The sequence below is a fragment of the Phyllostomus discolor genome, chromosome 14, assembly GCF_004126475.2.
Source record: "Phyllostomus discolor isolate MPI-MPIP mPhyDis1 chromosome 14, mPhyDis1.pri.v3, whole genome shotgun sequence".
NCBI classification, from domain to species: Eukaryota; Metazoa; Chordata; class Mammalia; order Chiroptera; family Phyllostomidae; genus Phyllostomus; species Phyllostomus discolor.
Genome location: NC_040916.2, coordinates 31,376,605 through 31,403,479, shown reverse-complemented (window position 1 = coordinate 31,403,479; position 26,875 = coordinate 31,376,605). Strand labels below are relative to the sequence as shown.

The 26,875-nt window shown below is 48.1% G+C and overlaps 1 protein-coding gene across 3 annotated transcripts in view; it reads right to left on the bottom strand.

Moving 5' to 3' along the window:
* The window catches only part of AGL (amylo-alpha-1, 6-glucosidase, 4-alpha-glucanotransferase), a 43,378-nt gene extending 16,753 nt beyond the window's left edge, over window positions 1-26,625 (bottom strand). The window contains exons 1-22 of one of the 3 annotated variants that reach the window (XM_028502635.2): window positions 26,287-26,625; window positions 25,569-25,718; window positions 17,601-17,811; window positions 16,906-17,072; window positions 13,794-13,997; window positions 12,460-12,641; window positions 12,159-12,270; window positions 11,711-11,837; window positions 10,964-11,066; window positions 10,774-10,871; window positions 9,786-9,925; window positions 8,358-8,545; window positions 6,487-6,610; window positions 5,731-5,894; window positions 5,002-5,103; window positions 4,729-4,884; window positions 4,481-4,631; window positions 2,807-2,931; window positions 2,604-2,716; window positions 2,360-2,494; window positions 1,184-1,314; window positions 232-368 (exon numbers count right to left, since the gene is read on the bottom strand). In XM_028502635.2, coding sequence (XP_028358436.1) covers window positions 232-368; window positions 1,184-1,314; window positions 2,360-2,494; window positions 2,604-2,716; window positions 2,807-2,931; window positions 4,481-4,631; window positions 4,729-4,884; window positions 5,002-5,103; window positions 5,731-5,894; window positions 6,487-6,610; window positions 8,358-8,545; window positions 9,786-9,925; window positions 10,774-10,871; window positions 10,964-11,066; window positions 11,711-11,837; window positions 12,159-12,270; window positions 12,460-12,641; window positions 13,794-13,997; window positions 16,906-17,072; window positions 17,601-17,811; window positions 25,569-25,650 — 2,952 coding nt within the window. In that variant the 5' untranslated portion in view covers window positions 25,651-25,718; window positions 26,287-26,625. Of the gene's footprint in view, window positions 1-222; window positions 369-1,183; window positions 1,315-2,359; window positions 2,495-2,603; window positions 2,717-2,806; window positions 2,932-4,480; window positions 4,632-4,728; window positions 4,885-5,001; window positions 5,104-5,730; window positions 5,895-6,486; window positions 6,611-8,357; window positions 8,546-9,785; window positions 9,926-10,773; window positions 10,872-10,963; window positions 11,067-11,710; window positions 11,838-12,158; window positions 12,271-12,459; window positions 12,642-13,793; window positions 13,998-16,905; window positions 17,073-17,600; window positions 17,812-25,568; window positions 25,719-25,804; window positions 26,065-26,286 lie in introns of those variants that run through there. The other 2 variants (XM_036015799.1, XM_036015798.1) reach the window with 2 other exon arrangements.
* Window positions 26,626-26,875: the final 250 nt, after the last annotated feature.

Genomic DNA, 26,875 nt, shown 5'->3' with positions numbered 1-26,875 from the left:
GCTGGGCCCCCAGGGGGTGTGTGTCTTAAAGGGCCAACCCGAACACGCGCTCCACGAGCTGGCCACCTGTCGACCTGGCGTCCCCTCACGGGAGCCGGGAGGTGGCGGTGGAAGAGGAGGGACAGGTCTCGGGTCGGCGGCACACGGTGCGAGTGTCAGAGGGGCCGTAGTGACAGGGTTCTGGCTGTGCCCCGGTTCAGGTGGTCCCCTGCCCCCCCCGGCTCTACCCACCTCAGCGATGGTCCCCGAGCGGGCGATGAGCCGGCCGCTGACGTAGTCGATCATCCAGTCCCCGGACCTCAGGTTGTCGCAGAAGGGGTGGCCCAGGTCGTTCTTCGGCCGGATCTCCGCCAGCTCGGACATCAGCCCTGCAGGTGCACAGAGACCCCTCGCGCTGCAGCTGGCCAGCAGGGGCGGCATGCGCCCCAGCCTGCGCTGCCCTTGGCATCTAGAAATCTGGGGTGATCGCGGCTGCACGGCCCATGCAGCGTGGTCCTTCTCGTGGGGACATGGACCTGAGACACTCTACGAGGGCACTCGGGAGGAAGGGGGCCACCGCCACGGAGCTGGGCAGAGCTTTCCGAGGGTCCTGTCTCCTCGGACCGCTCCCGTCCTTCCTGGATTTCAGGCTGTAACACTCGAAGGGAGCGGGCAGGGCGTCTGCCCTCCACGCCGGGGGCAGGGAACGGACTCCCGTGTCTTTCCGGGCTGGAAAGCGGCGGGTTCATGAATACCCAGGCAAGGGGGAGGGGACTCACAGGACGACGTCAGAGAGAGCAAGGGTGTCGGTGGGGACGGTGAGAGCAAAGCCCGCTCTGGAAACAGCGCTGAAGGACAACAGGAGGTGCTGGAGCCCAACTGAGTAGCCGAGGGAGGTACTGAGGCGTGTCTTTAAATAACACTCGAAGAGCAGCACCAGGATTCCAGTGCAGACACGGGCATTCTGTTATCTCAGTGACTGACCTCATTTAACCCTCAAAAGGCCTCTACACTAGACGATGTCCCTCGCTTGGTGTGGGGGTCGCAGTGGGGGCAGGAGGAAGTGCTGCCCCAGGGGCCGGAGGACGATAGGCAGCAGAGCCGTGATTCGAGCCCAAGCGGCCCACCCTCTTCTCTTTATCCGAAAGACCCCGCGTATAGCACTCAGAAACCCAAACGCTTCACTACGCCTGCGCCTGCTGACCTTGCAGACCGGCGTATTTGAGGGAGGACCAGTTCGGCACGTTGTAGCAGCCGCCCCCGTCTTCCCGCTCCTCGGATTCACAGCGGTACAGCACCTGGTTCAGCTCGGCCAAAGTCAGTTTGGAGGCGATGCTGGGAAGTGAGAAGTGAAGAGACCTGGTTAACCCTACTGCCATCCTGACACCCCACACGCCGTCTGTAAAAGTGAAGAGGAAAATCCGAATCACAACCATAGAATGTCTGAGCGATGTAGGTTTTAGGAGCTCATCATTATCGTACATGCTATGAACAATAGACATCATAAAAAATAAAGAATAAACGTATTTTTAAGTTGAATTTTCTGGAGTGACATCGGCTAATAACATTATATAGGTTCAGGCGTACAGTTCTATGTATGACATACTGTCTGTGTACGGTACCGTGTGTTCGCCGCCCCGAGTCAGGTCCTCCCCATCGCCGTCTGTCCCCCTTTCTAAGCTCTTCATATGCACCCCCTCCTTGCTCCTTCCAAAATGTACGAGGTAGGAACTACTGTGAGCTCATGTCCCAGACGGAGGGACTGAGTACACCCAAGTACACCCAAGTATCTTATCTAAAGTCATACTGACAGTGGGGAAGCCGCAGTGGGGCCCAACTCTGAGTTTCGAAGCCCGCGCCCCTCCCGTGCGCGGTGGCGCCTGGTAAGGCGCCAGCAGGGATTTGCTCAGAGGCGAACACACACACACACACACACACACACACACACACGAGTGTAACAGGAGATGCCTGGAAGCGATCTAGACGTCCAAAACTGGAGACTGATGAGTCGTGGTGTAGCTGTATCACAGAATGCTTCGTGGGCACCTTTAAAAAGTGATCCGGTAAGGAGTATGATGTGTGCAGCTTAGACTCAGATGGTTCAGAAAAAGTGCATCTGTGTGTGTGTGTGTGTATAGAAAGGTGTGTGCATGAATGCATGTGTGTATCTGTATGTACAGGGAGAGCGCGTGTGCAAACACACACAAATGATGAGAAGGCACTTGGGAAATGGGTAGCAGTCGGCAGTGCCAAGACACTGGGCCTCGGGCCACCCTCCGAGGGGCAAGGACGCGGGGACCCCGAACACTGCTGAGCCGGGCCGGGCCGCGCCCCAGCCGGCACGGCGGGCGGCCACCCCCGCAGACCAGGGCGCACTTACGCAGCGAAGGGGACTTTCAGCACGGGGTCTGCGTTGTCCACCTCGAGGCTGCCGGACCTGAAGTGGGGGCTGAACTGCGTCAGGTGGTTCCGGAGGATGCCCACGGCGACCTGCGCGTGCGGGTCCAGGCTGACCCTGGGAGCGCATTTGGAGGTCGGTGAGTTTTAAGGAGGAATTCAAAGGTAGTAGGACAGGCGAACTCTTTCAAACGTGAGCCAGGCCAATCGTGTGACCTCCACCGTACCTGAAGACGATAACGCTTCCTGGAGATAAGTTTTCGAATTCTATTTCCTGAATGTATTCATTGGGTCCCTTTGTGGTAACTCCAGCTTGTTTAACAATTTTACTCTCGTACAGCTTGGAAAAAAGTGATACAAAACCGTTCAGTGAATAATTCTAGTGTCCGTAAAATGTTCCACAGAGTAGGAAGACAAGAACACCAAATACCTGAATGTGTTCTCTGATTTCGACTGTGATGTCAGGTATTCCATTGATCGAATTCTCATCCTTTTTATAAGGTTTTGTGTTTCTTTCAATAGTTCTAGCTTCGAGAACTACTTCTTCAATTTTGCCTAGGAATATATTTAAAAATTTAACAAAATTTCATTTTAAACCACCTGAAATTAGGAATTGCTAAAGGGGTTTTAAATTGTGTAATTGAAAGTCAAAGATGAAAAAGCAGTTAATTTTAAAAAATGAAAGATTGTCTAAAAGTAGACGATTCTACCCAAGATGTGTTTTTGTACAATACGGTTGTTTTTAAAATCCCCAATTAATTAACGAAGCTGTATTTAAGAAGGAGACCTTATCAAGTATGATTCGGTAACAATTACTAGCTCCCCTGGGCACCCTTTCTCCCCCTTCAGAGGTTACCACAACATGCGGTTCCATGTCCCCTGATCCTGGACATTTTTATTACATACGTGTTTCCCTAAACAACGTATATTATTTTCCATATTTCCAAGTTTTTTCAAAGTGGATTCAAATTACATATATATTCCTACAACTTGCTTTCTATTGGAAAACACTGTATTTTTTAGATTCGTTCACCTTGCTGCTTTAGCTTATTTATTTCAAGTACCAAATAGCATTGCACTGCATGAATATGCCAAAAGGCATTCATCCTGTGGACACTGTCACTGACATTAACTTTCCTCTGTTGCAACTATACATTTATGCATGAGCAACAATCAGACGAGATGATTACTGAATGTGCATTTGTGAGCAGCTAAAAGAACTAATAATGAACGTGTAACCTACGATGATTCCAGCTGGTGATTTTTAAGAACTGGAGTTACACGTATTTAGCAACTGGCACCCGGGGTGTGACATGGAGGTTTTTAGGGGGCCTCTCTGCTCAGTCAGCAGACTCGGGACGTTGCTTTATGCACAGAAATGTGTTACACTGTAATACATGTAAGAGAGGAAGTGAAATACACACACCGAGGAAAAACCGAGCAACAGGAAGGACGCAGCTCAGGGTGCGTTTTATAATGAAGTGTAAAGGGAATGCTGTGGAGAGACGACACTTGCCGTATGTTCAGAGCGGAGAGGGGTCACTGAGTACTTACAGAAGGCTTCTCAAAGCGGCTGCAACTTAGCCTTGCAAGATGTAAAGAATTCAAACACAGGTGGAAGCGAGACATTTGGGGAGCAGTGAAAATAGCTATCTGGCTGAAATAGTGGAGTGATATGGGCCAGGGAGGAAGACAAGGATGGGTTATGATGAACTTTAAGTATTAAACTGCTTTCATATTGGTTTATATATGTATGTAGTGCATACACATACAAATACACACAAACACGAATACACATATATGTTTTCCTGGGTAGAAAAGAAATACGTGTCCATTTTAAACAAATCAGGAAATAATGAAATGCATCAAGAAGAAAATGAAACTATTTCAAAACTCAAACACTTACTATTTGAGACTAGGTTTTGTTCCGTGCAGTAAAAATACAAGCTGCCCAAATTTCTAATTCTTTTCCTCAACCACACCCGTAGCCGCACCGCGTGACGGATATGACACGCGCTCTGGAACAGCAGTGTGACGCAGCACAGCGTGGCGGACCGCGACAGCGTAGGACCGTCACACCGGCGCTGCCAGGCTGCGCCCTTACCGGGAATGCACATCTGCGGCACCTCCTTGCTGTAGAAGGACGTCTTGGGGTTCCGGAAGGCGGTCCTGGACACTGCCACCACCGACTGGTGGCTGCTGGGAGAGTGCCTCGTCACGGCCACTATGTCCTCATCCACCTGGTCCACGTATACCTGGGGGGCAGAGAGGCCAGCGGTCGGCGCTCCTGCCGCCGAGACCCACTCGGAAGCCGCGCCTCCGGCAAGGGGCCTAGAAAGCGCGGTTTCTTGCCTGAGTGAAGCCGCCGGCCCCCAGCTCCTGGTGGAGCCTGTTGACGGCGCACCTGGCCGCGATGATTCCGCTCTGGAGACCCACGTCCCCGGTGTCCGACGGGGAGGCCCCAGGGTTCCACTTGGTGTAGAGCCGCTCTTCGGACACCACTGAAATCTGAGCAGAGGGGAACTTGGGAAATGCACATGCTTTCGCTGCAGCAGGAACTCTCGGTCAAGGTGCTCCAAGCTGGGGGGCTGCGCGCGGACCCCCAGGCCCAGCAGGGGGACGCACCTGGTGGGGCACGAGCTCGTCATAGCCTCTGGTGCTCCCGCTGGCGCAGCACGCCATGGAGACGATGGTGGAGCTCGGGAGGGCGTCGTAGGCCGATCGGTGCTGGGGAGCAAACGAGTGAGCGAGCCCCAAGTTAACTTCCCTCCCGGCGCACAGTGCCGTCCCAGAGCGTCGTGAGGCGACGGGGTAATTACGGAAACACATCGCACAGGACGCACGACTCTGCTTCACACACACACAACGGAACCCCACTCGGCCAGCAGGAAAGATGAGGCTCCGCCACTTGCGACAGCACGGATGGACCCCGAGAACGTTACGCTGAGCAGAAGCAGTCAGCCAGCCGCGGCTGAGAGCCACCCCTCGCAGTGGGCTTCAAACTGGAACCGGCAGACACAGACAGCAGCGTGGGGGGTGCCAGGGGGCAGGGGGTGGGGGTGAGTGAAGGGCAAAGGGGGCCACATACAGGGGGGACGGCAGACGCGTCGACCTTGGGCGGTGGGCACACATCCTGTACCACAGCGCTGTGCGCGTGAAACCTGTGATCCCGCCAACCAGCGTCGTCCCAACACATTCAGTGAAAAAACCCAGTAACGAAGCCTCCCAAACACCACGCACCACAGTCACTTGTCAATCTGGCACACGACTCTGGAGTCTGTGGATACTGTTGCCATGAAACATCAGAGATGTTCAGCAAAACAAGGAAATAAGGAGAACAGACCGGCCGCTCACCACAATGGGACACTCGTTGTCGTGGGTGATGTCCATGAACAGGGCGTGGGCGATGGCCGGCACCAGGGGCCGCAGGCAGGGCTGCACGAAGGACCCCACGGGCTCGCCTCCGTACCGGTACACCAGTCTGCCCTCCTCGTGGCTGTTGTACGCGCTCATTGCCTCTGCAAAGCATGATGGGACAATGGAATCCTCATCGTTAATGCCCAGGAAGAGGTCGGATTTCCTACGTGACCGACTTTCAAAAGAAGACCACATCACGACCATCAAAAGTGACGCTGCTTTAGACATCCAAACAGATGTCTGTGAGCTTACGTGACAACGTAGTCCACTCTACAATTTAACTGGGGAAATGGCTCACGGAGGTAAACGGAAACTTGCGTTGTTTATTAGGACATGGCTAGACAAAGATCTATGGGAAAATAGTCTAGAGATTAAATCGTATACCCAGGTAGTTGAGATAAAAATAGATTCATATGTTTTTAACAACAACAACAAACAAATGGTTTTGTTCGTGAGTCATCAACTCATCCCACTGGTCTTCCCATTTAACATGAGATATTTTACCCCACAGTGGACATTTCTGCTAGTGAAAAACAGGCTGAGTTATATTAGGAAATTTTGTGTGGAATACTTGACAGAACTCGAACTGCGTTGAAAATTACTAAACGCTATACACAGAGCCATGCGCTGCCTTCCCGTCCATGCAAACGAACTCTAGAGTCTGAGCTGGGAGAGATGTGTCCACGCACCCACCTCTGATCAAGGAGCTGATGCCCAGCCGAGTCACAAAGACGTTGTCCAGGTCTTCGCTCCCCGTGAACAGCTCGGCCACCACGTAGAGGTTGGGTTGCAGCTTCCGCGCGGCGTCCAACATGTACTGTGGAAACCACGGTCGGCCACGTGGCAGGAAGAGGGAAGGATGGTGGGGGGGAAGCAGAGGAGGCGAGACTGGGCAAGGGTTCGACAGGAAGACACCGCGTAGCGAGGCAGGCGGAAATCCAAGGAGAATTTCCAAATGAGTTTAATTGAGCATCAGTAAAACAGACACACGTGCACACACACACAGACCAATATACATGAGAAGCGAGAGAATTTACAGAGAGAATGAGAGCGTTAACAGGGAGATGGGATTTTGCACAGACAAGGAGGACACAAGGGGGAAAAGAGAAAAGGAACAGAGTTAGTGCCGTGTCAGAGGCGTGGGCCACAGCTCTGCCAGGCGCCCCTGTTTCCCACGTGTTCGTCATCACATCTCCGACTTCCAGCAGGCAGGAACAGCACACTGCTGCTGAGAACGTCCCTGCCGGCGAGCCGTGTGGATGTCGCACGGGCCAGACTGACCCAAGCAGGGACAGCTGCTCCTACGGGCGATGATGAGCTCGTCATCAGAAGTCGGATTGGTTCCAAAATGTTTGAATGGAATTGTTGAAATTCTATCAGCTAACAAGTAGGGTCCTAGAGAGTTTTGTAATTTAAAATGAAGCAAATGAAGTTTTAATATTCTATTTGGCCATAACGTTAGGACCATCTTATAAGTACGTATTTTTTTTTTTTTTTGCTGTTGCTGAAGGTACAAGAAAAAGTGAAACTGCTTTTTTTTGGAGCTAAACAACATTCCACCACCTCAATGGTCACTCAGCACCTCCAAACCAAATCAACTTTCATCACAGGGCTGGGAACCCATACATTATCACTGTTTTAGAATGATAGAAATAGGCGTTTCCAGATAAGCGTGCACTCCCGAAGGACACTAGGCTGTCCCTGGGAAGGGGCGGAGACCTGCAGACAGGGGAGGGATGGGAGGAGGGGCGTCCGTGTTCTCACAAAGCCGCATCTGTCCGTCCGTCTGTCCGGGGGAAGAGGCGGCCGTGAACGTGGGCCTCGCTACGTCGCGGGGAGAAGCCCGAAGAGGGGCAGACAGGCTTCACGCTCACACTTACGTCTTTATAGATAACTACTAAGAAACTGAGTCACGGACGCTAAAACGTCAGTATGCTATAGTGTTAGTGTTTAAAAAATCCCTGTAAATTCATACGCTATTCAACCTCACAGCGGCTACCAATATATTGACGGCAACCTAAAAGTAACAAGACTATTAATATTTATAAATGCTATATATTATATATTAGAATTACATTAATATAACTTTGATTAATATACTTAACATTATATTAAAATCAATATAAGATAATATAATATTAAATATATTAAAACATGATTGAATTATGATGATCACATATTTTAATGCTATGTGAATATTAACTTTTATTAAGGTTCCAATTAATAACACGAATCCTTTTAAATTATTAGTATTAAATATTAACCGTATTTTAACAATATATGGCAATATGGTTGTATGTCTATTAAAAGGGACGATTTGATCTACTTCCCTAAATTCAAATAAAAACTTTTAGCTCAAACCTCTGTCTAGCCCAGTATCCCACAACAACCACATCAGCAGAACCTGCGAGAATGATGCAAACCACGCAGCAGTTGGAAGGCCCCCAGCAAGCCCGCGCTGGGGCCCAGGCAGCGGTGGGGAATGTGCTGCACCCTCTAGGGGAGGAAAGCTGGGGAGGAGCCCTGAGCTTCTCCCCCCCACGCGGCCGGCTTGCTTTCCGTACCTCGGCGACGTGCAGGGGCGTGGAGTGGCAGTTATCCAGCCGGACGCCCTGGAAATAGGTGGCGGTGATCTCCGTGTATTTCTTCATGTGGGCCCACAGGTAGGGGCAGTCCTCCGGCCCGTTCCCGTAGCGCAGCTTCACGCTGTCCCCCCAGCAGATCAGCTCTCTCCGGAGGTACACGTCCGAGCCTGTGAGGAAAGGGGCTCGTGTTCACCAGTTTAGGAAACAAAACGAAAAAAAAAAATAAAATAAACAGCTTCAAGGAAAGAAACACTGTTGTTTTTAAATTGCGTGCACTATTTCCACCACAAACAATATATATACATATATATATAGGTTAAAATTATATCTCAAATGGTTTGGGATAAAGCTTTTAAAACTGAATGTTAATCTATAGCCCATCTATTTTGCAAAAACTCTAGCTTGTAGTCTCTTCTAAAAAGGTGTGCTTAGTGGCAAAGCTTCAAGTCGCTTCTTACAGGAAAACAGCAATAGCAGTCTCATCGGTCCTTTGAAGCCACAGGTCCGGCAAAAACACTGAAAGCTCCGTCCCCACCTTGCCACCCATTTCTGGCAACGGGTGACATTGATCCGTGACACAGAGCAGAGGGCTTTCCTCATTTAGAATGGCCACAGAGCAGAGGGCAGAGACACTGAAGCCCCACGTTACACTGGTTTGATTTTAATGAGATTTAAAAATTAAGCCCTGGCTGGCGTAGCTCAGTGGATTGAGCTTGGGCTGCGAACCAAAGCATCGCAGGTTCGATTCCCAGTCAGGGCACATGCCTGGGTTGCAGGCCACATCCCCAGTGGGGGCCATATGAGAGGCAACCACATATTGATGTTTCTCTCCCTCTCCTTCTCCCTCCCTTCCCCTCTCTAAAAATATATAAATAAAATCTTAAAAAAAAATTAAAATGACTGCCATTAAAACAGACTTCTATTCTGAAATGTTAAAATAAATACATCGATGGGTTTCCTGTAAATTCTCCTTTGCAACAGAATAGCTGTAGAAAAATAAGAGTGAGCACTAAGTGAGAAGGACCCTAGAAACAATTAGTTACCAGTAACTGCTATTCAAATAGTCTGATGCTCCTCTGGCTAGTGAGTGAAAACCTCTCTTGCGGAAACATAATTGCAATACCAGTGGTTCCGACTGCCTTTAAACACGCAGTAGAATGAACTTTCGCAGAAGAAAAACAGATCTACAAAAGCCACTCTGTTTGAGGAGATGGGGGAGGGGGGGGGGATGAACCTGATCCTTTCTGCCAAGCCTTCTCTCTCTGAAGCTGTATCCACCCCTGCTACCTCGGTAATGCAACCGTGTGGAACCCCCCAGCCTCGCGGGGGAGGGGGAAGACTTCACATGTTGCGCCTGCGGGGACTCCCTTTCCCAGCCAGAGAGAGGGGGCGCGGACGGGCACGGACCTGGCTCGGCGAAGTTGCGGAGCGGGTCGTCTCCCATCACCCACCCGTTGTGCGCCATCAGGAAGCAGGCTCTGTGCGGCAGGTGGAGCAGGGGCTCTTCCTCAGCGAGGGTTGCGTCTTCGAACGGGAAGGTGAAGTATCTGCGGGGACAGAGCCTCCCTGAGTGTCGAGCCCGCCCAGAGGGACTCGGGGAGAGCCTGAGTCAGCGCCGCTCAAACTCCATTTCTCCCTGATGAGCAGGATAGGTAAGATGCGTTCGATGCCACTCAGGGGAAATGAACCTCATTACAGGTCAGGAATCTGCAGTCGACCTTTGGAGTAAATCTAGTAGAATTCGAGGAACGAAGAGGTCGCATTGTAATGTATCTGGTCAACATTTTAAATAATAATTTGCGACATCTCAGAGTTTGCAAATGAAATCACTGAGGCACTAAGGCTACTTTTGCTGCACTTGACTTGCCGGGTCTGTGCTGCAGGCTGCTTGACAGGAGCTAAACGTTTGCTCAGTTTGACCATCACTGAAATTATCAGTGAGGACACAGTCCTCCGGGAATGTTAATGTAAGTAATTATAAATCGGTTCACAAAGATTTGCCTAACAAAATTAATTACCGTATTTTTTGGACTATAAGACACACTCCCCCCCCCCAAATTTGGGAGGAAAATGGGGGTGTGTCTTATAGTCCGAATGTAGCTTACCTGGCTCACCGGGGTGGCGGCCTATGTTATTTATGTTATTAAATATTTTACCACATTTTTTTGCTTCAAATTTTTTTCCCTATTTTCCTCCTGTAAAACCTAGATGCATCTTATGGTCCAGTGCATCTTAGAGTCCGAAAAATTCGGTAACAGTAAGCCTAGTAACCAAGTCAGAACTTCTCAGTTAAGGAGTGTACTGGAAGTCGCACATTGAAGGAAATGTTGAGGCTGGTCTGAGAAGCGAAACACAGTTTTTAACCTTTAACGAGAAGAAAACAAACGTGAAGTACCTGGTAACTAAAGGGTGTTTTCTAGTGACAGGTCCTAGTTTGGGACCATGGCCAGCCAGTCGCTCATAAAACACGTTTCCCAAAACGCAGTTGACTGCCTGGAAAACATTAAAGGATGTCACATCGATAACAACAAGACGCAGCATTAAGACTCAGAGACAAAAACGGGCAGTTGAAACGTAGGCGAGACCTGCTCCTGGTGGTAGTTCACGAGCTGGCGTTTCTCTGAGTTTAAGTCCTCGACTCTCCCCCGGAACCAGCCACAGCACTCGTCAATGGCGGCCGGCCCGTTGCTGGAGCGGACAGAGCAACACGAGCCCGTTAACACACGGCTTCGGCCAGTTCTACATTCAGCCCTTGCCAGGGGCTGGGGAGGAGGGGACGGGGTTGGGAGGTACAAGTCGGGGGTCACGGAACAGTCGCAGGATGTGAATGAAGCACAGCGCAGGGCACCTAGTCAACGAGACTGCGAAGGCTTGTGTGTGGTGCCGGGCCGGGGCCGGGTTCACTGGGCCGGTCACATCATACGTAAGTCATGGGAATGTCTGATCACAGGGCTGTGCACCTGGAGCTAACGTAACATTGCATGCCCAGAGTCACAGAAAAATAAAAATTTACTTAAAGTAGAAAAATTTTTAAACGAAATGAAAAGATATTCTAACAAGGGCCACAGAGTCTTTAGGTATATTCATCAGGATTTCAATGATCATGGAAGAAGTTTTCTGATTGTAAACATTTTCACACAAGCCCACAGGAACGTGGACCAGTGTGGGGAGAAAGGAGGGAACATCGTGTACTCGCAGTAGTAGAATTATGGCAAGTTCATTTCATTCCCTAGTCAAACTTTGAATAAATAGTTCATAATAGTGTTGTCATGGAAAGAATACTAGCCCTAATGCTTTAGAAGCAACATTACTCCCCAGCCTGCAGCACGTACTCTTGGGGGATGAACGTGGCCAGTGCTATGTTCATGTCCACAGTGCAGCCGTGCCGCCTGTACTCAGGGTCCTGAAGGATCTTCAGGTGCTGCTGGGGGTCGGGCTTGGTTGGTGTCTTCCTGCTTCCTGGGGGGAAAAAAGATGACATCATGGAGGATGCAAGTATCTACAAGGAAATTACCACCATTACCGATTCCAATGAGTAGTTTTAAGTAGTTTCTTAAGGTTTTTTTTTTAAGATTTTATTTATTTATTTTTTTTAGAGAGGGAAGGAAGAGAGAAAGAGAGAGAGAAACATCAATGTGCGGTTGCTGGGGGCCATGGCCTGCAACCCAGGCATGTGCCCTGACTGGGAATCGAACCTGCGACGCTTTGGTTCACAGCCCACGCTGGAATATTAAATCTCTTAAAACCGCTGGGTGCACTGCAGCGTGTGTCCCGAGTTACCTTGTGTGAGGAGCTGTCGGAATTGCTCCACCGCTTTGTCCACGTCCACTTGGAAAAACTCCCAGAGCTGGATCTTGGGGAAAACCTCTTCCCAAATTATTTTTCGAATGCACTGAAAAATGTCCATGATTAAAAAACAGGTACGTATTTAACATCTCCCTCCGAGACGTTATTTAGCACACCCGCAGGCAGACTCCACAGAATGCTCGCCCCCACGCGGAGCAGGAGCCTGGGGATGAGGGTGTTGTCGCGCGCGCGCGCACGCCTCCGCACGCACGCGCACGCCTCCGCACGCACTCACGTTCATCTGGTGGTCGTTCTCGATCAAAGCGGGCACGCCCTTTTCTCGGTATCTGCCTCCCGCCACGTCGCAGGACAGGTGCCACAGCGCTCTGTCCAAGACCCAGGCGGGTTTCAGGTGCGGGGAGTTCACGAGGTTGTACGCGCTCTCGGGATGCTCCTGGATCCACTTACTGTTAGCAGCTTGGAGAAGAAGGAAACACAGGGGAGGATCCTGTAACAAACTGAGGTCAGTATGCTAAGTTTAAAGGTAAAGGAGAGTGTCGCCATCGACCCGTCACTTTCTTATACATTAAACATCAGTATTTTATGATGATGCTGCAGCATGAAAGAGGTTTCGGTTGTGGGGACCCCACCGTCCACTTCACCGCCCGCTTTCGTCTTCTGTCGTGGGAATTTTTTACTGATAGGAGATAGGACACAAGGCGCATTTCCCAACGCTGTTGCTGTAACGCGTTTCCTGTTGCAGCGGGGGTTGACAAGGGCTGTGTCCCCAGCCTGTGCTGCTGGTCCTTGAGTCAGTGACGTTTCTGGATGCTCCTTCGAAGCCTGAGGGACATCTCTCCCTGTCCCAACCTCAATTCTCTGGCCCTCTGTCACAGCAGAAAGCCACCTGCGTCTTCGGCTCCGGCAGAGGCGGCCCAGGGCTGGCCGTCAGGCTCCGGGGCTGGAGACGGTCTCCTTCTCCGTTTACTCTCTCCTGCCTTCCGTCTCCCGAGCCAGGGGACCCTTCTTCCGTGCCACCTCTCACCCTGACGTTAGCACTCCAAGGTCACGCACACCTTTTTCTCCTGCTTACTCATTTCTTTCTGTGTATTTTTTTTTTGGAGAAGGGGGTGGAGATATACCGTATCTCTCCAAAGCTAAGAATACACACACACATCCTGTCTAAAAAGTTATTTCTCTAACTTCCATGCAGTCTCTTAATATCTAACACGAATGTCTGGAAAATCCAGCCTGCACCTGCTTCCACTTTCTCCCGAATTCTCTGCAAACTGCCGCATCTGGCACGTGGCTGAGGTGACACCCAGCCTCCCAACCAGAAACCCCGTGCCACGTTCTCCTCTTTATCCAGTTCAGCCCCTGCAACCTTTGCCGTTCCTGCTTAGTCCTTCCTTCGTGTGCATGCAAATCCTTACATACTGATTATTTATTGAATGAATCCTTTAGAGTTCTTTGAAAGAAAAAAATGTGCTATTATATAAAGTGGTCTTTCAATTGAAGGACATCTAAGCGTCATTTGTGTTTTCAATGTTATATAAAACCGCAAGGAATGAAATAATTAGAATATGGTATTTTCATCAAAACTAATATAGTGGTTAATAAAGCTCATACCGGTGTGATTGTAGACCACGTCGGTAATACAAAGGATGTTCCACTCCTTTTTCAGTTTCTCCACTAGCTGCCCAACGTCATGCCAGGTACACTTTTTATTGGGTCGTGAAAAGTCGGGATTTAATTCCAGCTGATCCGCAAGGGAGTAGCAGGACCTGGACTCCCCCAAGGCCTGCAGCGGGGTGAAGTGAATCATGTTGTAACCTGCAGTGCAAGCAAACACACGGAGGGCACTGTAAAACAACCGCAGCAACAACCACCTAAAACCAAGCCCAATACAACTCCCTTAAGTAATTCTAAATGGAATGGCAACCATGGTACGAGAAAAAGACTCAAAGACTTGGGTTCAAATCTGGGCTGCACCACGACTGACTGCCAGCAAGTCCACTGCGGTCTCTCTGGATGTGGGGGTGGCCCCACAAAGACAGAGATCATGAGATGAAGCATTTGCAAGAAATCACACACAGTGCCTGTTACTATCAGGGGCTCCATGCACATGTGTTGACTGAACATATTTACATGCAGAAAATACACTCCATGCAAGTATGTCAGCATGTCTTTCTCCTACTTTTATTTTATTTTTTAAGTATATTTCCTTGATTGCACTATTACAATTGTCCCTTTTTCTCCCTTTGACCCGCTCTGCCTCCCTTTCCTCTAGCAATCCTCCGCCCCCGTTCATGTCCATGGGTCATGTGCATCAGCTCTTTGGCGTCTCCATCTCTTGTGCCATTCTAAACCTCCCCCCTGTTAATTTTGTTCCCATCAGTTTCGCTTCTTAATCTCTGCACCATTTCCCCATTCTCCCCCTCCCCCTCCCCACTGGTAATCCTGCAAATGATCTCCATATCTATGATTCTCTTCCTGTTCTAGTTGTTTCTTAGTTGTTGTTTTTTTAAGATTCAGTTGTTGATAGTTGTGAATTTGTTGCCATTTTAACGTTCATCATTTTGATCTTCTTCTTTTTCTTAAATAAGACCCTGTAACATTACCTGTAATAATGGTTTGGTGATGGTGAACTCCTTTGGTTATACTTCTCTGGGAAGCACTTTATCTCCCCTTCTGTTCTAAATGATTGCTTTGCTGGATAGAGCAATCTAAGGTGTAGGTACTTACTTTTCATCACTTTGAATACTTCTTGCCAGTCCCCTTCTAGCCTGCAAATGTTTTTTTAAGAAATCCACTAATAGTTTTATGGGAACTCCTTTGTAGGTAACTCTCTGCTTTTCTCTTGCTGCTTTTAAGATTCTTTATCTTTAACCTCTGGCATTTCAATTATGATGTGTCTGGCGTGGGTCTCTGTGGGTCCAACTTGTTTGGTTCTCTCTGTGTCCTAGACATGTCTAGTATGTCTAGTTCCTTCACCAGATTAGGGAAGTTTTCTTTCATTATTTTTTTTTCAAGTAAGTTTTCAATTTCATGCTCTTCCTCTTCTCCTTCTGGCACCCCTACGATTCAGATGTTGGCACCCTTGGAGATATCCCAGAGTTTCCTCGGCCTATCCTCATTGTTTTTTAATTCCTATTTCTTCTTTTTGTTCCGGTTGATTGTTTATCTCTTCTTTATGTTCCAAATCCTTGGTTTCAGTCTCAGCTTCCTTCCCTTCTCTGTTAGTTCCCTGTGGATTATTCTTTATTTCACTTAGTGTAACCTTCATTTCTTCCTTTATGTTGTTGCCGTACTCAAGGAGTTCTCTGAGCATCCTGACAACCAGTATTTTGAACTCTGCACCTGATAGGTTGGCGATTTCCATTTCACCTACTTCTCTTTCTGTGGGTTTGTTCTGTTCTTTCATTTGGGCCATTAGACTTTGTCTCCTCCATTTGGCAGCCTCCCTGTGTTTGTTTCCGTCTATTCAGGGAGCTGCTTTCACTCAGTCTTGGTAGCATGGCCTCTGTAGAAAAGGCACCTGTAAATTGCGGGGGCAGAGCCTTAGGTAATTGCCGGGTGGGGCCACCCACTTCACCCCTTCGTGGCTGTGTGGGAAATGCGTGAGAGGGGACAGTTCCACCACCTGGGTTCTGGAGGTTCGCCGGGTGCTCATTCCGTTTCTAGCTACTTCACCCACTTCTCGCGTGTGACTGGCGCCCCTTTCAGCCGCTGCCCCGGGGGTGAATCCTGGAGTGGGTGGGTTTGCGTACGTTCTAAGACCATGCTGGCCTTTAAAGTGGTAAAAATCCAGCCATTTTTAATGCTGGCCCAACCCCTGCTTGTTTTTACAGCCACAGGGAACCGGAGATCTATCTTCCCCGTGCTGGAACCCTGGGCTGTGCGGTCTGGCCTGGGGCTGGGATCAGTGGCTTCCAAGGCATCCCTCCGCCTGTTCCCTGCCACCGCTGCAGCTGCCTCTGCGAGTCACACCCCTCCCCGCCCAGCTCTGTGACCGCGCCCCTCCTGCCCGTCTGGATGAATGTACCTTCTTTAAATCTGTGGTTGTCGGACTTCCATACAGCTTGATTTTCTTGATAGTTCTGGGTGTTACTAGTTTCGAGATCTGGCTGTAGTTCTTTCCATGCTTGTGCGAGGAGGCGAAGCACGCCTACCTATGCCTCCATCTTGACCGGAAGTCCTCTCTTCCTCCTACCCTTACTGTCCCACTGCACTGGGGTTCTGTTTCAGTGGTGACAGGGAACTTCCCACTTCTTCCTTCACACTGAACTCAGCGTGAAAGTGGGAAACTAACAGGACCCTTGATCGAAGAGGAAAATACAACCGGCTTCCTGTTTCCCTTGCTGTGTCTGGCTCCCTTCCAGAACCCCTTCCACACGGGAGACTAGCTAATCAGTATTTGTTGACTTAGTGAGATATAATGATAATACCTTTTCCAACGCATTTTAATAGTGTACTGCTAATTTTTATATGTCAAAGTACAGTCCAGTCTTAGAAACAATAATGACCTTATTTCATCACAGGGTTCCTTAATTTAAGTTGAGCTGTATAATATAGTTAAAAATGGTCAAGAATCAACAATTTCATATCATCGCATCTATTTATGTTACCAAATACACTCAGAAACACAATGAAAAGGAGACTCAAAGCCTTTAAAATCTGCTCCCCTGGCAATCATTACACGGATTTTTTTCAAGGAGGAAAGAGAGAGCGCCGACATTACCCGACTCCTTCGCAACCCTCAGGCGGCTCTCCCACTCATCAAAGGGCCCCAGACACTTGGCTAGAAAGGTCTGGAGGGTCACGCAGTCCAAGGGCAACACCTGGTTATCGGCACCGACGCGTAGGATAGGGTCCACGACTATGTAACCCCCCCCACTCTTCTCAGTCCTAGGGAGAGAGAACAAAGTACAAGCTTCGCAAGGAGTGGTAGGGAAACCCTCATGTAGCAGTCTGACTCTCTAGCTGGAAGTGCTCTGTTCTGTTTAAAAGTATATTTATAAGCATGTAAAATCATTTAAAAAGTTGTAATAGAACTCAACAAAAAGCTAAGTTTTATCCTTTTCCAATCTTTATATAACAACAGTACAATATACATAATGTCCAATAATGTTGCTTTAAGGAAAAATAAGAGTACTAAGATCTGTCAGCAATAACAAGAGCACTCAAGTGAATACCATCCTCTAATTAGGTTGTGCGAAAAAAAACTAGTATTTAAGGTGTAATTTAAAAAAAAATAATACTTTGGATCTGCAATGAGCCTTCCAATCACTTCCTATAAGACCATATTCTGTTTGCATCTCAAGAAATTCCTGTAAAAGCTGCAAAGTCATCGTTAATATGGTCACTTTTTACAAGTTGGATAAACTTAAATTATAGAATGAAGTTCTTTGTTCTTATTCAGAACACCTCACTTACCCTTGGAGGAAGTAATACTGAAATGATCCAGCTTGTTGAAGGTTAAGTTTACAGTATTTATCAGAATCATCTTCTCTTTCTAGTGGATTCTCCCATTCCAGCGAACGGAATTTTTCTCGATTAAATGTCTCTCCAGGAAACGGGTAATTAGTATGCACAGTAACTGCTTTTCCCTGTAAAGTTGGGCCTAATCGGAACTGCAGTTCAAACCCTAAACAAAAAAGCACATTTTGATAAACTTATTGTAGGACTTAAATTATCACAGGAAAATAAAGATGTTTTAGTTACAAAAACTCTGTTACAAAACCTATGATTTCTCAACCACATTTAAAGTAACTCCAAACACATACTGCTGGTTTTGGAACTACTCCATCTCCCAATTCGGCTGAATTTTATATTTAACATAGAGCACACGTCAGAATGGACAGAATACGTGACATGATCCAGGACATCAAGGGACAAAGAGAGTGATTCTCGAGAGGCGGAGAACAAACAAGGTCAGTTCTGTGACTCCCCTGCCTGCGCGAGCTTGAGAGAGCTTCCAAGGTGAGCCCCAAGGAGGGACATCCAGGCACAGGTCAGTCCCCTTCTGGGGCGGAGGGGAGGAACCAAGGGTCTGTGGAGACCAAGGACGCCAGAGGTTGCAGTTGCGAGCACTGAGTGAGGGGGAGGACGCTGCCCAGAGAGAGAGGTCCACAGGTCTGAGAGAAGGTCTCCCTGGAGTGTTCAGTGGACACTGACCGGCTCATGTCCACGAGGAAGACAGTGAGAAATAGCATTAGTTTTCACCTGTAGACTGAAAAAACTCATAATTCACGAGGCACTCGGTAGAAAGGATCAAAAGGATCGTGCTTTGTAGTGGGAAATAGCCCCAGACAGGGCACAGTTCTACTCTGGCTTAACAAGTTATAAAAGTAGAATTCAAAAGAATTAAAATAGTTCCAATTAACGGAACTTCATTCCAGAACAAAGACCAAGAACATGGATTAGAATCCCAAATTACCCAGCACCCAGCCAGGTAAAGTTCACAACTCCTGGCACCCAAACAAAGATCTCGAGACATAGAGAGAAGCAGGAAGGCACAACCCACAAAAGGAGAAAAATCCATCAGTGAAAACTGACCCATCCGTGACACAGATGTGGGGACCAGCAGCTAAGGAAGGCTACCTAGTACCATAACTGTAACCCACACGTTCAAAATGTTAAGACGCGAGGAATATAAGAAACAAAACCAAAAAAGATCCCCGATCTCTAGAGATGAAAACTACAAGTCTGAGATGAAAAATACAGAAGGGGAAATTGATAGAGGGAGAGACATGTCACCAAAAAAGATGAGTGATTTTAAGACGCAAGACTAGTAACTATGCAAAATGAAACAAAGGGAAAAAAAGAGTCTAAAACCACTGAAAGAGCACGAGCGACCCACGGGACGGCTCACGTGGCCTGATGTGCAGGCAACTGGAGTCCTCAGGGGAGAGGACGGAGGCGGGGCCGTAGGTTACCTGCAGAAACAATGAGTTAAAATGTCCCGTATTTGATGAAAACAATAAACTTACAGATCCAAGAACTTCGACAACCCCCGCAAACAAGAAACATGAAGAAAACTACCCCAAGGGACATCTAAACCGGATGGCTCAAAACCAGCGACAGAGACCATCTGACGAGTAGGTGGAGGGAGAGGAAGACACGGTGTGTACATCGGAGCAAAGGGAGTTAAGGGAATGTTGCTCTCGTCCAGTTTACTCCAAGTGCACGGTTCCACGGCTGCTTAGAGAGATGCGGTGCTCTGTTCTGCGTACTGCAGTATGGATGGTGGGGGGGGGGGGGCGCGGGAGGTTCTAGGTCTTCTTGGGAAAAATTACAATCTAGTTATGAGCTCTGGGAATCATATTTCTAGACTGGATTAAAATATGGCTATGAATTTATTCACAGTAAATGACTTCAGCAAGGAAGAAACAAATAACCCAAATAGAGTTATTAAGTGACTTTGCAAAAATCCAGGGACTCACTTTCACTTGTCAGACTGTTCAGTGAAGCTGGCAGTTTCTTTTCTAAGCAGTGATGCAATTTTCCTATAAAGCAATTTGGCATGTATACTAGGAATGTCAATGAAGTTTGTATTTCAACCCAATAATTTTACATATACACCTACAGGGCATGGCAAAGGTAGGTTTACAGTCATTTGTATGGGAAATGGCCCAATAATGAATAAATAATCATACAAGAGTAAACTGTGGTTTAGGTACTGACCACTGTAAACTGACCTTTGCCCCGCCCAGCATGCAAATGTACATTATATATAAGGATGCTCATCACAGCCTCATTTATTAGAGTTAAATAAGCTGACAACAAGCTAAATATCTAATGATTGGGAATGAGTCAATAAATTAAGGTGTAAATTATGGTAGCTTGCAGCTGGAATATTATCAAGCCATTATGAATCATATTATCAAAGATATTTAATAACACAGCCACTGTTATATTCTATTTTGCTACATTTTATGCATCTATATATTTCTTCTAAAACCCTTCTGGAAACAAGCATGGCTGACATGTGACTGTCAGCTGGGAGGTGGGATTCACACACTATAATTCTATAAGAATGTTTCAAAATTGTTTAGATAGCATAAACCCAATTTTGTTTTGAAACAAAAAGCATAGAAAAAGTGACCTTCTCTGCATTTCTACAGTTTTCTACTTAGGGGAGACATCATTTCAAAATGAGAACTACAGTTATGAAGACATAGTTTGAGAGATAACCGAAGAATTAAATGCTAAAGTTTTAATCCTTAGTGACCGTGACACTCACACACATCTAGATCTTGGCAAGACTGATCTGAGTTCATTGCAGCAGCGATGGTGTCACTTTGAACAAACACAACTATCGGAGAGTAGCTGTCCGAGCACATGTACACAGCCTGTCCCTGCTCAGCTTATGCAAATATTGTTTTTCTAATTACGCAAGGACTCAGGGTGCAAAGGTTAAAACATCTGACTCCTCTGCAACAGCATTTGGGTCAGGGGTCCAGCCTCAGAAAAGAAATGACAAGTATTCTCCAAATATGAATATCCATTTTTAATGTAATATACATGTACGGTGATTTAATAAACTATGTAAATGATAAAAACACAAAAGTAAGGGTGAGATGTAAATACAATATACAATATTTTAAATAACTGATTTTATTTATTAATGGATGGAAACATCTTTCAGCTCTCACTAAAAATTAATGTTGATAATATTGTCTATGAGAGGAATGTGACTAAACAAATCTCATTCATTTTAAACATCTTGTGACAAAGTCATTTAAAGACTCCCAGTTCTGCTCATTTTGATACTGGGCTGAATGGCCTCAGATCTGAAAAACCGCCACTCGAAGACACCCAAGTCCACACTGAAGAAGTCGCTGGTGGCGATGCTTACTAGTCAGAAGATGCTCCATATTTATTCATGAAACAGATGATTTAAAAGGCAATGGAAACGCTTTATTTGGAAGATTTCGAACAGATTAGAAAATCTTGTTCGTTACCTTTTTAAAGTGGGAAGATAACCATCTGTATCAGTAAACTCTTATGACTGAAGTATTACTAAAATAGTATTCGAAATGCTCCATACAGCAAGGGTCGGCAAACTATGTCCAACCTCCCACCTGCTTCTCTAGTCTGATCGGAGCAGAGCACACCCGCTCACTCATGACACATCGAGTGCATACCCACTCACAAATGACACGCCAAGAGCACACTCACTCATGACACGTTGAGCGCACACCCACTCACTCACGACACGTCGGTGGCACCTCAGGGTACCATGGCAAAGCTGAGGAGCTGCGACAGAAAGTATACGGCCTGCAAAGCTGGACATATTTGCTCTGTGACCCTCCACAGGAAAAAAAAATGTGCTGAATGTTTCTCTAGAGCATCAATTTCCATCAAAAAAGCAGTTAAGTCTCTCATGTTTACCTCGCAGTGAAATTGCGCTCACTTTCACTAAAACTGTTTCCTAAGGACCATCCTATTGGGAGCTACGTGTCGGTCCTGAAAAGCACGAACCCCAGACGGCGGGTGTCAAACGCTTGCTCGCCGCTCTGTGCGGTGGGCAGCCCCCCGGGGTTAACCGGCATCCACGGCTCCTCTGCCGTAAACCGTACAACACACGGCCTTCACAGTAGGTGGTTTTGTGTCTTCACACAAAGACTCTACCAGGTACCATAACTTGTGTCTCTACTCAACCTGGTCTGGATAAAGCATAGTTAACTGATGGCAGCATACTGCAAGCACCGCAGTGACGGCGTGACTGTGAACTCCTCCTACACCTGCAGCCTCCCCAGCTTCCTCCGAATGGGGCGTTTTGTGTACAACTCACCTGGCACGCCACCTGCAACCATCTATGTGCATCCGAGTAGCAGCAACACTGAGTTACTTTTTAAAAACGCATACAGATAGGGAGGGAGGGAGAGAGAGGAAGGAAGGGAGAAAAGCAACAGAAGAAAAGATGAATCCCATAGTTTCCTTCTGTGTCCCAACAGACAGATCGGCGCTCACTCCCAGGGGCACACGGCCACCGTGCGGACTCCAGTCCCAGTTCCCAAAACTGGAAACGGAGCACTGGAATCCACGGAGTGTGTCAGCGTCCATAATTAACTGCACAGCCCGCTAAAATTAGCCGAGGGCAGAGCAGCACGTGGTGCGGCTGTCTCGTTCCTCATGTGGACGTCGCTCCTGCAGCGACAGCGTGACACCGAGTGAACTGTTGCTGGCAGCTCAGTGTTCTGTTCCTCCCGTCCGTCTGTACAGCCTCACGCTCCACGTCAAGGAACCTCCATCCATATTTTCTTTACAAAAAGTGAAACCTGAAATTTGACGAGCCCACATAAAGGATGGAAGAATTCTGATTTTGCTCATTATTCTGCCACTACACGAGATAGGAAGTCCAGGGAAAGGCTGCCCCTGGCCTAGAAAAGATACTTAGTTGGCCTTGCACTTGTTGAACTTGAGAAATCTACAGGGATACTAGCTTTCAAAATGAAGAGGAATCCGTGTTTAGGAAAAAGTGACAAGGAAAGAGAAATGAAAAAAAAGCTTGGGGACCAGTAACATATGAAAGAACCAAAAACTGCCATTTTTTCCCATATCTGATTGGTTGCCAAGTCCTAGAAATTTAAAAATGTCTCACCCTCTGTCCCCCTCCTTTCAGCACCGATGGAGTTAAACCCTTCTCTTTCAGCGGGCACGTGTTTACAGCGGCCTTCGCCATGGTTTCTCGCGTCCAGCGCCCCTTCTCTTTCTTTTCTGCACTGCGATGACCTCCTGAAATAACACGAGCACATCGCTGCTGCACAGAACGCTGGCTGTTCTCGCGGACGCCGTCTGGGTGAGTTTACTGATCTGGACTATGGTTAGAGTCAACCACATTGTCCTCACTCACAAGCCCTCCACAGTCCCCTCTCCAGGTCGCTTGGCTAGATGCACCATGTGCGCTGGCCTGAACCGGTGGGTTGGCCATCGATCAGCAGGGACTTATTAATCAGCCAGTAGGGGCTTATCCATTGTGCTGGGTTTGGGTTTCTACGACGGCCATTCTCACCGGTGTGAAGTGGTATCTCATGGTGGTTTTAACGAGCAGTGTGCTGGGTTTCTAATACTGTCCCCATCCCGAGACCATAAACTCTGGTTGGACACTCGAAGGCCAACCAGCGTTTAGACACTGTTACTTTGTTCAGCACTTAACTGTTCTGTGCCCATTGTGTCTCCAGAAATCAAAGAAAGCAGGAACAAATTAAGACTGTGGAGGCTGTGGCCGTGGCCAGGTGGCTCAGTTGGTTGGGGCGTCGTCCCACACACCAGAAGGCTGCGTGTTTGATCCCTGCTCAGAGCACAGACCCAGGTTGCGGGTTCTATCCCTGGTCGGGCGCCGATGGGAGGCAACCAATCGATGTTTCTCTCTTACATTAATGTCTCTTTCTCTCTCTCTCCCCACTCAACACCCCCTTCCTCTCTAAAATCAATACGCATATCCTCAGGTGAGGATTGGAAAAAAAAAAAAAAAAGACTCCATGGAGGAGGCGGAATTCTAGCTGAAGCTGAGAGGCAGGCGCCACACGGAATGAGAGGGAGGAATGAGATGTCGGGGTCGGAAGGGGTGGAAGCTGAGGACAGGCCTGAGAAACGCCCCCGGGGAGGGAATTAACAAGAGGAGTGTGACGATGTGGGCCACTCATCATGGGGGACGAGACACAATCTTGGCTAGGGGTGGTGGATTCCGTTACAGAGTGTCTTGGAGGCCAGGCAGAGGTGTTTAAACTTGACTTTATAGACATCAGTCAATAAGAAGGGAAGGGATGGCCAGAGAAGATTATTCTAGCATGCACATTCAGGCATATGGAAGAGACACAGCAGACAGGCAGGGATATTTGGAAAGAAATTATGGGGCCTAAAGAGAAACTGCAGTTAAAGAGAAAAAACCGTCAAAGAAGAGTACAAAGTTTCTAGCTTCAGAAACTATGAAAACGGAGACATCACTAAAATCAGCAGGGAACCTGGAACATAAAGAAGGTTTGAGAACGGCGAGGGATGGTTGTGGACAGGTGATTTAAGCAGATCCAGGCAGAGCTATCCTTAGGCTGTTCTACAGCATAATAATGGCACAAAGCCAAGAATCTAGGGCAAGAACGGATAGATATCGTGATCTATCAACTCCTTAGATCTACTTAGGAATTGAAAGTCATATATTATTAATTTTGAGCCTCAAAACCCAATCTGGTAGAAGAACAGAAATCTATACCTTCGTTTCACAAATAAAGAAATCAATGTTTAGAATTCATGTGACGTGCCCCAAAGCAAACAATCTGTGAGCAGAAGAACCAGGAGAAGTCTAGTTCCCTTCTCCTTCCAAGAGGCGAGGAGAGCTCAAAGCCCTTCTTCCACAGGGACCCCCAGCACCGGGGCTGCCGCTGAAGCCGTGAGAACACGCATGTCTTTGCGGGCAGGAGGACAGAAAAATAAAAGGGGGTTCCTTGCAGATACCTACGATTAACAGAAACGTGGGAGAAAGCACAGCGAGAGACACCCCCAGACCGACAGGAGCACTCCAGAGGGCAAACCAGAGCCGGAAAAGTGCCGAGTCAGGCAGGCCGAAGATGGAGTGAGTGCTCCATGATCTTCACTGCCCAAGTGGGAAGGTGAGGGTTTGGAATGGAAGTGGCAATTTGATGGTTGAAATTTTTTCCAAAATTCAACTTGAGATATTGGGGGGCGGGGATTCCTTCAAAACATTTACCAGCAACAACATCCATTTGGTGCATGAACAAAAAGGAGTCACATTTTATTTTCCATACATGAAACTCTTACTTCACAAATTAACAGAAACAAGTGTGAAATGCTTTTTGATGCCGGAAAACTAAAAAGTGTAAGAATGTAAAGCATCTACTGAATTAGCCTTATAGAAGTATAATTTGATCTTTTAAATCACAGCTCAAAGGTATGTCAACATAATCTGATCAGTTATTTCACGTTTTATTTGGCAAAAAAAATATTTTCAGCTTTTACCTCCTCCACATTTGAGAGGCTTTTGATAAACTAAATAACAGTTTACTTTTTGCTGTGATCTACTTTACTAATTCAAAATTTCAGTAAAGGAAAAGAGTAGAAGCTATAAATAAGCAAAACAACAGCTATCGCTAACGTAAAATTACATATGAATTAATTTACCAACTTCTGTCTTAAGTGGGAGTTAGCCTGCAAAGAACAATGGACTATTTTACCCCGGTTCCAACATGACTGATACAAAACATTTTCAACTAAAATCAACTTCCACTACTGGTATTTTTAGAACACAGCACAGTCCTTGCACATATGAAGTTTCAAAAGGTCCTTGGAAATTACACCCACCTTAAAGTTTTAGAAAATGTAATACAACAATGAAGTAACAATTTTAAAGGCACAGAACCAATCAGACAACTTACTACTGACCTTGTTCAAGTCTGAAGAGGGTCCTTTCCAGCTTTTCCATTTCGTTCAGAAGTAAAATTCTAACCTGTTTACTGTGTCCCATTTTGGCTGGTAGAGGATTTGAACTCTTTCAGCAGAATCAAAAGAATTCCACAATGGGACGAGTGACCCCTGAAACAAACACACGACAAAAAAAAAAATCAAGATGAAGGAAATAAACATTATCTTCATTCTCAAGGCTTGACAGCCACACTTACATGTTCTCAATGTGTTTTAACCCTGGCAGAGCAAAGAGAAAGGATGAGCCTCATAAAGAAGACCAGCGAGGGCAAATGGATCGTTTCCACACTTGAAACACACTCTGACCGAAGCACAAATACTGTCCTATAGATTGTTACAATTAAAAATAAAACCCCAAGTGCTAGAGTAAGTTCCGAGAAAAGCAGTGCGTCTTGAATAGCAGGCGGGTGGGTGGGGGGTGAGAGTCCCAGCCCCCGGCCAACCGGCTCGGCCAGCTCCAAATAGCACCTCTGCTTCGGGAGGCTGGCCCGTTCCAAGAGAACAGGTGGGAGATCGCCCGGTTCCCGAATTCGGGTCGGGAGCCACCAATGGGGAGATGGGACCGAGGGCAGCAGTTGCTGTCCCTGGAATGGCTGCGGTGGATATAGGCTGCGCAGACCGAGCTATAGATAGAAGGAAGGCACGTCTCCCGGAGGCCGGCGGCATTCCTCGCACTTACACCGAGCAAGTTATACGTGCGGCTCCCGGGACACTGCGGGACCCGCCGCCCCGGTGTGGGTGTCGGGGAGGGGACAGCAAGGAAGGCGAAATGAAAAGCAGGCTGTCCGGGCGCAGCGAAGAGCCCAGCTCTCCGGGAGGGCCGGGCGCCGTGAAGGGCAAAGGGAGGGGCGGCTGCGGCAGGCCCGGGCCCAGACCGCGGTGGGCGTGGCCAAGGCGCTGTGGGCGTGGCCCAGCGCGGTGGGCGTGGCCGGGAGGTCGTCCGGGAGTCCGCCTCGTTCCGGTCCCTGCCGAGACCCTCGCGTCCCCGGGCCTCTAGCGCTCGTTCCCCGGGTGGCGGCGGACGGCTTTTCTCGCCCACTTCCGGAGGCACCGCGCCCGCTACTCTCGCGAGAGCGTGGGCGCAGCGGGGCGGTGCGCGCCGGCGGCTGCTGTCCAGGCAGCTGGCCGCTCGCTGTTCTGTGGCCGCGGGGCAGGTGTGACGGCTGCCCTGTCCCCCTCTTTTCACAGCCAGGGCGCTCTTGAACCCTAAATGCTGCGGTAGAAGGCCGCGAGCTGGCCTGAGCTGCACTGTACGGTGGTTTTGTGGC